This window comes from Aphelocoma coerulescens, chromosome 4 (genome assembly GCF_041296385.1).
Source record: "Aphelocoma coerulescens isolate FSJ_1873_10779 chromosome 4, UR_Acoe_1.0, whole genome shotgun sequence".
NCBI classification, from domain to species: Eukaryota; Metazoa; Chordata; class Aves; order Passeriformes; family Corvidae; genus Aphelocoma; species Aphelocoma coerulescens.
Window position 1 is genome coordinate 70,091,566 of NC_091017.1, and position 12,334 is coordinate 70,103,899.

Sequence of the window (12,334 nt, forward strand, 5' to 3'; positions counted from 1 at the left end):
ATCTATGCTTATTTTCATTATCAGGGAAATGAAAATGCTGAAAAATACATTCTGCACACTGTTTATTAGATTTTATTAAGATGTTACCTTTTTCAGAGAATCTTTTAACTCAGCAGGTTCACACTGCTAAGTCCACGTAACTTCCATGTAAACAGATCCACCCATGTATACTCTTGCTTAGAAAATACAATCCATTCATATTTTTGCTACAGCTAGATTAAGCAACTGTCATTATGTATTAACCACAAGTTTTATGTATTTGAAAACAAGTAAAAAGAAGTACCTTGTGTCCAGAGCTTTTAAAGCTTTGTTGCGGGGCTGCTGTTCCAAACAGCTAACTGCTGGATTGCCTGCAACAGGTATGGTCATTGCACTCAGCACCAGGGAGGTTATGGCTTGCACTGCAAGAACATTAATTTGGGTCCTCTCTGTATCTTCCTGTAAAATGAACTCACTGTAATTTGAATTGTTAAAAAAAAAAAAAAAAATCCCAAAAGCTCTGAATATCAGTTTGTCAAGTTTCACTAAATTATCATTAATAAGCCTGATAGCTACTCTTCGTCCCATCCAGAAATATGTGACATAAACAAGGCACACAAAGCACTGACTGCAATTAATTTCTAGTCAAGAATCTTAAAAAAAAAAATCTATGTTGAGTGATGTTCTAATAAAGAGCTGAAACAGCTTCATGATTTTTTTCCATACTATTTACATGCTTGCAGAGGCTCTAAGCCAGAATATGGATGTGTCTGAACTCACCAGGATATGAAAAAAAAGGAAATACAAAACATAAAAAATTCCTTAGTGTTAGTCACTTCTTTTCTGCTTTACAGTTTTATTAATAGAAACACTTTTCTTGGTTTGAGTAAAATTTCATTTAAAAAATACAATGAATGACATTACCTCTTGCTGGTTCTCCTCTTGGTCCATTACAATGGGCTGAGTTACAAGCACACCAAGCAGAGTAGCCCAAGTCTCTTCAAACTGAGTACGACTGATCCATCCTATAGAAACACTCAGAGATAGCCATTTATGTCTTAATACAAAGTTAAACAAGACACAGCATTAAAAAAAAACTACATTGTTTCCACAGACTTAATTTCATACCACTTCCTATTCATTTTGGCATTTTTTGTAAGGGAAGTGGTCACAGCACCAAGCCTGACAGATTTTAGTAAGTGTTTGGACAATACTCTCAGGCCCATGGTGTGACTCTTGGGGATGGTCCTGTGCAGGGCCAGCAGTTGGGACTTGAGGATCCTTGTGGGTTCCTTACAAGTCAGCACATTCTGTGATTCTGTGATCTACTGGGTGTGGATGGGTATGGCAGAGAACAACACCACAGCTTCTCTCCTTCAGCTCCAAGAAGGCGGAGAGAACTGGAAACGCTGTGCTAAGACAGTCATAAAACGGTTTGGGTTGGAAGGGTCCTTTCAAGGTCTTCTAGTCCAACCCAAACATCTGATGCCTGAGCTGAAGGTAGGTAACAGGTATCTTATCACAGGACTTTATACTGTAATAGAAAAAAAAAAAAGAGGGGGGAAGCAAAATATTCTCAAACGTGCTGTCAAGCGTATGCTCCAGAAAACAAGTGGTCATTCTGCAAGAGCACACTGAAATCCCCGTGAGCTGGAATAATATTTGGCTTTATTTCTACCATTTATTCTCTTCATTGAACAAAATGTAAGAATTACTGCAGCACAATTACTAACCTGCTCTGAAATACTATCTGTCTTCCACATAAGCAACAAAAGTAAGCAAACAGTTCCAGATACAGTTATTCAGTAATTTCAAAACATGGGTAAATGCCCAATAAGAGCCAAGTATATTAATTTAATTTTGTACATACCAAGTGTATTAATGCGATAGATGAACTCCTTAAAGATTTCCTTTTCTTGAAGGAATTCTACTGGGATTTCAGGAAAAACTGTGCCAAAGTCACCCAAAGGCTTTGGTGACCAGCCTAATTTCCAGACCTAAAGAAGTATAATGGAAGTTTAATTATCTACACCAGATATAGTATTTACATTACAGCTCTAAATATACAGGCACCATTCAAAGGCAACAAGACACCAGTAAATAAAGTAGTTCTCCAGACAGAAAAACACTCAAAGGAAGATGGAACATCTAACACAGCTTATATACAATGTATCCCATATTTCTAATTTTAGGGCTTTTTCCATCATACTTCCCACTGTAAATTAATTATCCAGTTTTGTGATCCAAGTTTAGATACAGAAGCAAGTAAGTTCCTGTCACATATTTCAGTTTAGAGATTGTGCAGAAATGATGCTGAAATGGAATTCAAGGAAGACAGCTCACATACTACTGGTGCCTGAAAAAGCACACTGATACATCACAGAGGGGGCAAAAAAGTTTCAACCAAAAAAAATACTATGTTTTGACATCCCTGCAAAAACAGAGTGCTGAAACAGAGAATTGGCCTTGCACATGTTACTACCCAGGGTGCAAAAAGACAAACTGATCGATCAAACCAGCTTAAGGTTGAAGTCTTACTGATGTAGGACTTAGGATGCAGCACCATGTTTGGTTTTCAAAGTTTTTCAATAACTTTGAAGTCCTGAAAGCACAGAATAATAAACATACCAAGGGAGGTACTCTGGTGTAACTGTTCACTAGAGGCAGCCTTGCTAAACTGATGATGATGTTCTTGAGGACAGGAGTGAGAAACGCAGGGATGCTGCTGTTCCTTTTGTGCCCCAATGACAAGACAGTCTGTAAGCATTCCACCATCTCTGCTATCATTTCACATGCTGCAATAATGTGTTTTGTTTCTTTGTTAGGAGAGAAAGAAATTCAGTTTTATGAATCCACTCAAAAGACAAATAATTTAAAAAGACAGAAACACAAAAAATTCTTAACAAAAGAGTATGTCAACAAAAAACCAAAATAAGGATGCATACAGAGAAATTTAAAAAATTTAAAATCCCACAACACTTTAAAAAGCTCAGTCTGTAGCACACTGCACAGCTAACAGAATCCCCAAAAAGAAAAAACTGCATTAAAGCATAACTTTCAAGAATGAACAACTATATCTGCCAAAAATATGTCAACCTATATTTAATAGACATTTACCAAATACAAGTAAGGTCTCAGATGAACTTTCACTGTTAAAAATAATAGTAATGGAAAGGGTACCTAAAATATTTCTTCAGTGAAAGTTTAGGCCAGAAGCAAAATTCACTTTTTACTTACTCTGTGCATTTGAATCAATTTCCCCCTCACTTAAAGGTTTTGAAGTGTTCTTCTTTCTTTCAGGACTAAGAAGTTGATTACCAGGTTCCACAGCAACTGAATTGGAGAAAAATATTTGAAAGATACAGCTATTACATATTTCATATTCCACTTTTTTAATCAACACCATATAGTAGTCAAATGTTTGACATATCCAAGGCATTTGCCAAGTTTGAAAGTAAATGCTAAATTTTAAACAGGAAATTAAAGTAGTAAAAAATGAATTTGTCAAACAAATAATTAATAAGGACTCAAAGGAAATATTCCAGACACGCAGCATTTGATCAATGATGACTGGCAATCTATTAACAAAATTTTTCTCTGAGCTGTTCAAACCGTACTCACCTGCTTCTATGATAAATCTAATGCAGTTAATTAAGGAGCAAGCATATGTCACATGAGCTGCAGAAGACAGCAAATTCCAGAGACTAGGCTGCTGTAGTGTCAGACAGCAACAATCCAGACCAGCTTGAAGATCTACACTTAATGGAATCTGGTCATGCACTAAATGCCATGATAGTGCCTGTACAAAAAGAGAAGTTTTCTATTAATAGCAAATTGTCACAACAGAACAACTTCTAACCAACAGTGACTTTTTTTTTAATTCAGCAAAATGTAAAGTTTTAGTAGCAAATAGCATTGATTTTTTCCTAAGAGAACACTGTTTATTTTAAGTACAAGAAAATTATGACATTCATATACTGTTTATTAAGTGTCCCAAAAATCAGTGCAGGACCCATTCTCCCAAAGGCCAGCATCATTACATCAGTCAATCAACCTCTCCTTATATAAAACTGTCCTTGTCCCATAACCCAAATCTCATTTACTAGCACAGGTCAAGCACAAAAGCCACTGAAGAAATTTCTACAGTTAAAACAAAAGAATTGCTCCAATCAAAAATTACTCAGTGGTGATCAGTTTAAGATAGAGCTGTTCCCTCTCCCAACATTTCATCGCATCTTTAATTACAGTGTAGTTTCTTACCTCTACTGACATCACTACGAATTTCAGGATATCTTCCTCTTTGTCAGGAGGAACACGGAGACCGGCTGGTAGTTTTGAGAGTAACAACAAATACTGAGCCAGTGCACGACAAAGTGTCATCATAGACTGATACATCACCTCATCTCCTATAAAATAAGACTGGATGAAATCTAGCAGTTTGAATTTTTTTCCCTTCAATAAATGTTTTTCAGAACTATTTCATAAGCACTTTTATGCCAGGTATCTTGATTTTTTTTAAAATAGTAAGTTCATGTATTCACAAGACATCTGTAAAGTATCTTTGCAGAGGAGAGAATAAACTTTAAAAGACCATTATTTCTATTACCGAAGATATCGCTTAGTTTTTTCCAGTAGGCTGATGGCTCAGTTGGCAATAGTGGCTGAAAAACCTGGTGGTTGGCTGGAAGGTTTTGTACAGCAGAAGACACATGATCCAGAGTTACCCTCCGAGCTGTCTCAAACAGGCTGTTCTTCTGGTCCCTTGAGAGCTCATTCACGCCGAGGCTTAAACAAGGTGCTAACAAGCTTAGGTTGAATTCCTGAAATCAAATAGTAAATAAAAAGAAATTGATTTTAAAGTGAAACTAAGAATTTGGTGGTATTATTCTAACATACTAATGTGCAGGTAAATTTACAGCTTATTGAATATCTAACTTATTATTAGCACCTCTGCTCTACTGTGGTGTGCCAATATGGATAAGCCCACATTGGCTCCACATTTAAATTCCAACTAGTACCATACTGGAAAGAAAAATCAATATGCTTATTCCAAATTTTCAGGACAATGTGTGAATAAAGCTTAAGGATGACATAAACACAAGGAATCTTCAAGTAATAAGTTTTCAGACAAACAAGTCAAATATCTTTTTAAAAACAGCTTCCCCAGCATTATTTGCTGCATACCAGCAGCAACTATCATGGTGAGAATTTGAACAAAGTTGTCCTTTACACCAGATTTATTAATCTTTGGCCTGTCAACAGCTTACTCCAAGTCAACTAGCACAGATATTGAAGAGGTTACAGAAACAGCTGGCCTTGGAAGAGACTATATGGCAAAACAAGATTATGTAAAAGGGTAAAACTGGATTATTCTGATTGCGATACATAAATAAACCTTTGTTTCTGCTCTATCTACTCAACATGTACTACTAGAAAGTTACTGTTACCAACATTGCTAGACACAGATATCCTCTGTTTTATACAAATACCTACTATTTTAGTTTTAATTAGGTGAATTAGTGTTATCAGTATATATTATCAGTATTGGTATTATCTAAATTTGAAGTGTTTACATTTAAGAATGTAAACACTTCAGAATGTAATCTATTAATACTACCAACAGGAACACTTGAACTGATTACATCCTCTTTCTCTGACAAAGAAGTTACCTTGCTGGTCATGAAGGAGTTCAGGTCAGGCTGAGGAATCCTATTTACCAGCTCTGCTCCTTCTAGCAGTGCAGAGTCAGACTTGACGTAACACTGTGACCTCACTAGTGACACATACCAGTCCTTTAATAATCAAAACCAGAAATTTATTATATACTTGTTTTCAGAAAACAACACAGTATATGGGGGTAAGAGGGAGAACTACTCATTGGCACTGAATGTCCAAGACATCTGTATCCTACATTAATGTTAAAAAAATCCCCTCAAACTAAAAAGGAAAGCAAAATAAACAAGCAATAAATGGAAATGGAACACTTTAAACTAGACCAATGGATGTTCACTGACAACTTGTCTGTTTCTGTAAAGTCTGGACAGGAAATGAGGAAAAATGAATCTTAATATATAGTGCAGGTACTTGTATTAGGATCCTAAAGCTGAGCAGACTATCTAGAAAAAAAGCACGGAATACCCTACAGTCACAACAAATATAACAGTAATAACAAAAAAACCTATACTATAACCAAGGAAGAAAATTCTTCAGATTCAAATAAATTTGCTGACATTAATTAGAACCCAACTAAACCTCTAAGAGTTCAAGGAGCATCTAGACAATGCTCTTAGTCATAGGATTTATTTTTAGGTAGCCCTGTGAGAAGCACGGATTTGAACTCATTGATCCTTATGAGTCCCTTCCAACTTAAGATATTCTGATTCTATGAACTATGCAGAAGTTGTGGGGGAAGTATACCAAAACCACTTCTTTTATTTAGAATTTACAGGGAGAGACAAAGGAAATTTTGGGGGTAATTTGAAGACATAAAGCTATGGGTAAATGGTTTCTGGGCACAGCATTTTCTCCTGTTGTCCAGGTCGCTCTCAACATCTCCCCATAGCCAGTAACTGCTCAGACTCATCCAAACTGTCAGCGAATCAAATAATTTTTGCCATCTCAGTTACATAAGTTTCCTATTACTGTGCATCACTGTAGAACATGGAGGGATGAAAAGGAGAAATTATCTGTGCCATGGGACAAACTAGAAAAAAGGAAGACACAGAAGGCCCCAAGATTTGATCTCAGCCTTCCATTCCACTTGGAAATAAACACATCAAAGTCCATGAAAGACAGAAACAGTTCAGTATTCTTGATTGTTCTCTGAAAGTAATTTAAAGCTGAGAAGGGAGGTCTGGACAAGCAATGTTTAATTTCCAAGAGACAGCCAAAAACTTTCAGCAAATGAATAAAACTAGTAACTGTAGTAAACATATCAAGAAAACAACATTATTTATCTGTCTCTATTGAACCGTATAAAAATCTTTCCATTAAAGTTGAGCAAAGAAACCAAACTTGGTAAATTTTTCACAGCACTGTCAATATAACAAACATCTATGCATGTGTTAATTATCCATCTTAAGTTCAACAGTCAGCCAACATACATGAAATTAATCACTGATCTATATTTGAGATACACTGACAATCCTGAGAATGCTAACTGCATAGTAAAAATAAGCTACATTTAAATATTTTGTAATGAGTAAAACTTGTTCATAGCCAAAGCACCTTCACTGACTCTTTCTAAACATAATCTTACTTTGTCTAGGATTACAGTCTCTAAAGCTGGTTGGTCTTCTCCATCTAGTGGGTGTGAGGTAACCAGAGGTGAAGGACTGGTTGTGGCTGGTGCTACCATAAGACGAAACCTATCCAAGAGCGAGTAAAGTCTTTGGTGTCTGAAAACAGAAGAACACATCAGAAGAGGGCTACCTTAGTTTTGTAAATAATTTAAAAATAAAAAGACATCCAGTGACTCAATTCTAATCCCAGGACAGAAAAGCAGTAGGGTCTTCAGTTTTTTGTTGGATCTATGCAGTCATATGATGCAAAGTTTCTTCAGGTATCAGTAGCCAAAATTAATTAACTCAGTACCACCAAACAATAAAGATTTAAATCTAATTTAGTGTTAAAATTTGTGATATACTTAAGCACAAAATACAAACTGTTCAGATTTCTTTATGCAGCAAATTTTTTAATGAGTAAGAAGAATCAAAGTTAGTGAACAGATTATTTGATTGCAAAAAAAATACATTCCAACAGGTATTACTGAAGAATCCACTAAAACTATACTTCTCTTTTTAAACAATTATCCCTCACTATACTAAGAACTCCAGTTTCTGGATTTATATCAGTGTAAAGAATTTTTTTTAACTGGTTGTTTTGTTTGGTTGAGATTTTTTTAAATTCCACTACTGCTATCAAGAACTTGTACAAAGTAATTTTTTGAGTATTTTAAAAATTTAAATGTAACATTACCTACGTAGGCACATAACTATTGATCTACTGCAGGTTTTAGGCTCTTTCCCTTACTTATTTCTTATTTCAGTCAACAAGTATTAACCTCAAACAGCAATGACAAGAGGAATAAATAAGGATCTTTCCCACATCAAATTAAAGTTTTTCAAAAAATGAGTAATTTTCACCTTTTTATACCAGCAGTTTAAACAGCCAGGAGACTAAACAGTTAAAACTTTTAACACAGTTGTCTGGGAGAAAAAAAAACCACAAACCAAAAAACCCCAAGCCCACTTAGCTTGAACTGGCAATATTTTGCAAGTTTGAGGAAAATAAAGCTAGCTTTAGTAACACAGATTTCGTTAAGAAATTAATTTGCAGCTGCTGTCTCTCAAAAGTTAGAGTGGGATGCAGGAAAGAGAATTTGATGCAACCCTCTAGAGCTTGCTTAAGTTCTTAAGTAGTTCTTACTGCAAATTCAATACAGCCAACACAACTGCCCCTTGTGCCAGAACATGTCAGCATATTATGAGAGGCTTTACTCCTGGTTTACCTCCAAAAAAGACCCATTATCTGACCTCTAGGAAAAAAGCCAAAATGTAGGACAACAGAGTTAGCATGATTTGTATTAGAACATTACTTAGTTTGACATTTTAATGGTATTATTGGTATTATTTACCTTGCTGCTAATCCACTGTTTTGAAGGTACTCCTGAATTCTATCCAGTTCTTCAACAGGTAACTGAGCAATGCTGTTCTATACGAAAGAATCACAAGAATTTTACAGGACAGAAATATGCAAAATCCCAAAAAATACTTTTACTGGATTAACAAAGCTACAGGCAGATAAAATGAAATGAAGTAAACACTCACATATCTATATATTAAATTTTAAAAATCATCAAACGAAATCACTTAATCATATTTGGATGTACTTTAAATCATTGCTCTTGATCCCACTGCTGGCACTACCCAGTGTGATGCACAGGCATGGATTTATGTGTACCTGCAGAGTTGCTGCCAGCAGCATTTCCACGCGGCGGCAGGCCAGGGTGTCAACCATGCGAGCCAGCACTCGGAAGGGAGTGCACAGCAGCTTGTCCACGTACAGGGTCAGCACAGCCCCGGACTGGCTCAGGTGGATTCCCTCCAAGCACTGCAAGGTCTTCTTCAGAGTTGTGGGCTAGGTGTTGAAACAGCACAAAACAGAGAAACAGACAAAACATTACAATCAGTTTGGAATACAAAGATCTTAAAGCTAAAGGCATTTAGAAAAAACTATAGCAGACAACTACCTGATCAATATAATCATCTCTGTGTGAATGAGTTACTGGCTTATTTAATTAATATGAACAGTAAGTTGTTTGACGTGTAACTGTAAAAGCTTACTCTTACAAGAGTAAGCAAAACATAGGGAGCAAAACTTTCAGGGGAAAAAAGCTACACATTTACTTGAAATTGCAAAAAGCTTTGAACACAGTAAGAAGCTTCAGCTCTTTCTGGAAAAAGGAAGGAGAAATCCAGACAATCAGTGGGGATTTTCAAAGCATATGTTTAGAAACAGCAGTAGCAACACAGGATTAAAAGGATGTACAAATATTTTTTCAATTTCTTCCATTTTTTTTTAATATGAGCACCAATTCAGCACTAATATTCTAAAGGGAGAAACACAAAGACACACTAGTTTGACTCATGAAACCAATCTTGGTTTAGAGCAGTCTGTTAATACCAGCTATTTTAATTTTACTGTCTTTCCTGATAATCACCAAGCATTTCACACAGTGACTACATCTTCCATTAAAACATATTAAGTTTAGTTCATTTTGTGATTCTCAGCTACTGAAGCCCAGATTAATCTCATGTAACTTTAAAGCTGCCCTAGATTTGCACAGAGACAATGCAAAGAGATAGGAAACAGCACTGAAGCTGCTCAGGGTGCAGGTGGCATCTCCCACAATTATCTCTAGAGGAAGTCCAGCAAATGACATTTCCCATGATTAAGAGAGATGCATACAACCTTACATCCCTATAAAACATCATCCACTTCTTTTAATTTGAAAACTAAAATAATCAACAGAAGTAATATCCTGAATTTCTCAGTGATTTTCCCTCACCTAGTGGCTACAACTTTTGGAACAGATCAATGGGGAAGGCATGAGCTCAAAAATCATCTTTATATTGCCAGGGCCTATGAAGATGGACTGGTTCCTACTCCTGCCTCTGCAGTTAGTAGCTTGCTATTTATACTACCAAGGCACTGAAATCGAAGTCAGAAGTTACAGCTTTAATTTACCCTTTAGATATTGATTATGTGGGATAATACCCATAAAGGAAGAAAAGCAGTTTAACCATCTCCACTTGAATTCATAGATTTGATGGACTGGAGCACATCTAATACTGAAGTTGCTAATATAAGGTTCACTGTTTGCATTTTTAAGTAAGCAACTTTTAAAATAAAATTGGAAGTTGATAAATGACCCAGAAATGTCAAACTTTGCATACTTATCAGTTAAACTTACGCTGAAATGAAGTGACTTTATTCTTTGCAAGAAGTCAAAAAGTTAAACTTACAGCTGCAAGATTCTCACACCGTGACTGAATGGCCTGGATGAAGAGACCACTGGCTGCTGAATTCCTGTGAACAGCACTGATAAAGTCTTGTACTGGAGGCTCATGGGACAGATTAATCAAGTCTTGAACGTGATTCACAATAAGCCAGGTCAGGTGTTCTGAATCATGTAGGTTTTGACACTAAAGGGGAAAAATTAAAATCTGATTGTAGTAACACCAATATTAAGATTTTAATTACTAAACATGACACAACATGAAGCTTCTCATACATAATTCTGGTAGCTACTTTAAAATAATGACATAGAGTGTCTATATCTTAATACCACCATCATTATTTTTACATGACAAATTTTCCAAATGTTTTGATCTTGTTGCAAATTAAGGTATTTACCATGAACATGGCAACTTATTTTTCTAAAAACACTAGAAAACAGGTTAGAAACAAGTAAATTGAGAAGGTTGATTCAAAGATGCTGCTTTTAAATGAAATGCTATTTGAAATAAACATGCACACAGAGTTGTCTTGTAAAATGTGATTTTCATTTAGGCTTCTTAAAGATTTCTTATTACTACTGGTCTTTAACACAAAATGAAGAGTTTCTGGAAAGCAAATCCAAAGAGATTTGTCAATAATTAATGCCAAACCTCTAGAGGCTTGTAAATATTGACAAGCAGAGGAATGCAACACAAAAATATCTGTAGAGTTAACCAGACACTGCTGAGAGGTTGTACCTCCCCAGTAAAGAGGTTCTGGAGAATTTTACCTTGGACTACCTCTAATCTGACTCCTGTAACTGAATGTCCATTAGTACTTGAAGTGCTTCCTGAACATAGCTTTTTGTTCAGTTGAACCTGAAAGGAATGTAGTTTGCTTGCCTCAAAACTGATCTGAGGTGCAAACCCAAGTGCAATACCTCCTAGTACTGAAGATTCACTTCTGAAGTTCCCAGTGAACTAAAACTCTAATACTGGGGCAGCAAAAGGCCAAAGCCACAGAAATTGCTCTCACTGGAAAACCAAAATGAAGTTTAAATGTTCATGTAAAACCTCTCTTCTTAAGGTGTAGAGACAGAAATTAGTTGTTTCCCGGACATTGTGCACTGCTATTGATGTTGGGAAGTCTAAAACTTCATAGTGTGCTCCAAGCACCTCCCAGGTAAGGGTTGTGATACCCAGAAGGTAATTCTATTGCCCACCAGGTAACCTTTAACAGCCGAGAGAACTCTCAGTTCAGAACAGAAAAAAATGCCAAATGAGGTCATATCTAAGCTTACAGAAGCACCACCTGAAAATAAAATTACTAGTTTCACAAGTCTTTATTTTTCACTTAACACACTTCACTTTTCAGTTAACACACATCAGTAATAAATGACTGTCAGCATCATAAAATAACTCAAAACTGTAGCTATAAAAGTCAAAATTCAAAACTTACAACGTAGTCACAAAAGAGAATGAGTGCTCCTCTTCTCACTATCTCACGATTGCACATGCCACGCTTAGATTCCAAATCTGATTCGTCACTGTCTCCAGATATATGAGGACTAAGCAATTTAGTAGTGGAAAGGCTGTGTCGCCTGCAAAAAGTATATTCTATTTTGTTACTATTTTCTTAGTATGGCTACTGAAGCATGAACAACCAAAGTGCTTGGAGTATCCTACCAATGTCCTTACATGACACATATTTCCCTATAAACTTCATTCAAACGTTACCCTGCCCTGAAGTAGAAACTTCGCATTCTATCAGATCTTGATTTTTTAACAATTGCAGTATTGCTTATTACTTCTTCAGACAGTCTAAAGAACCAAATGAGTTATTTAAAAGAAAAACA

At 35.9% G+C, this 12,334-nt stretch overlaps 1 protein-coding gene across 3 annotated transcripts in view; it reads right to left on the minus strand.

Moving 5' to 3' along the window:
• The window catches only part of HTT (huntingtin), a 78,671-nt gene that overhangs the window by 14,261 nt on the left and 52,076 nt on the right, over positions 1-12,334 (minus strand). For all 3 annotated transcript variants that reach the window (XM_069014556.1, XM_069014555.1, XM_069014554.1), the window contains 14 exons: positions 11,938-12,079; positions 10,506-10,685; positions 8,941-9,117; positions 8,615-8,691; positions 7,238-7,376; positions 5,649-5,771; positions 4,586-4,799; positions 4,240-4,385; positions 3,601-3,778; positions 3,217-3,312; positions 2,608-2,795; positions 1,850-1,976; positions 904-1,004; positions 284-438 (listed from right to left, as the gene is read on the minus strand). In XM_069014556.1, coding sequence (XP_068870657.1) covers positions 284-438; positions 904-1,004; positions 1,850-1,976; positions 2,608-2,795; positions 3,217-3,312; positions 3,601-3,778; positions 4,240-4,385; positions 4,586-4,799; positions 5,649-5,771; positions 7,238-7,376; positions 8,615-8,691; positions 8,941-9,117; positions 10,506-10,685; positions 11,938-12,079 — 2,043 coding nt within the window. The remainder of the gene's footprint in view (positions 1-283; positions 439-903; positions 1,005-1,849; positions 1,977-2,607; positions 2,796-3,216; positions 3,313-3,600; positions 3,779-4,239; positions 4,386-4,585; positions 4,800-5,648; positions 5,772-7,237; positions 7,377-8,614; positions 8,692-8,940; positions 9,118-10,505; positions 10,686-11,937; positions 12,080-12,334) is intronic.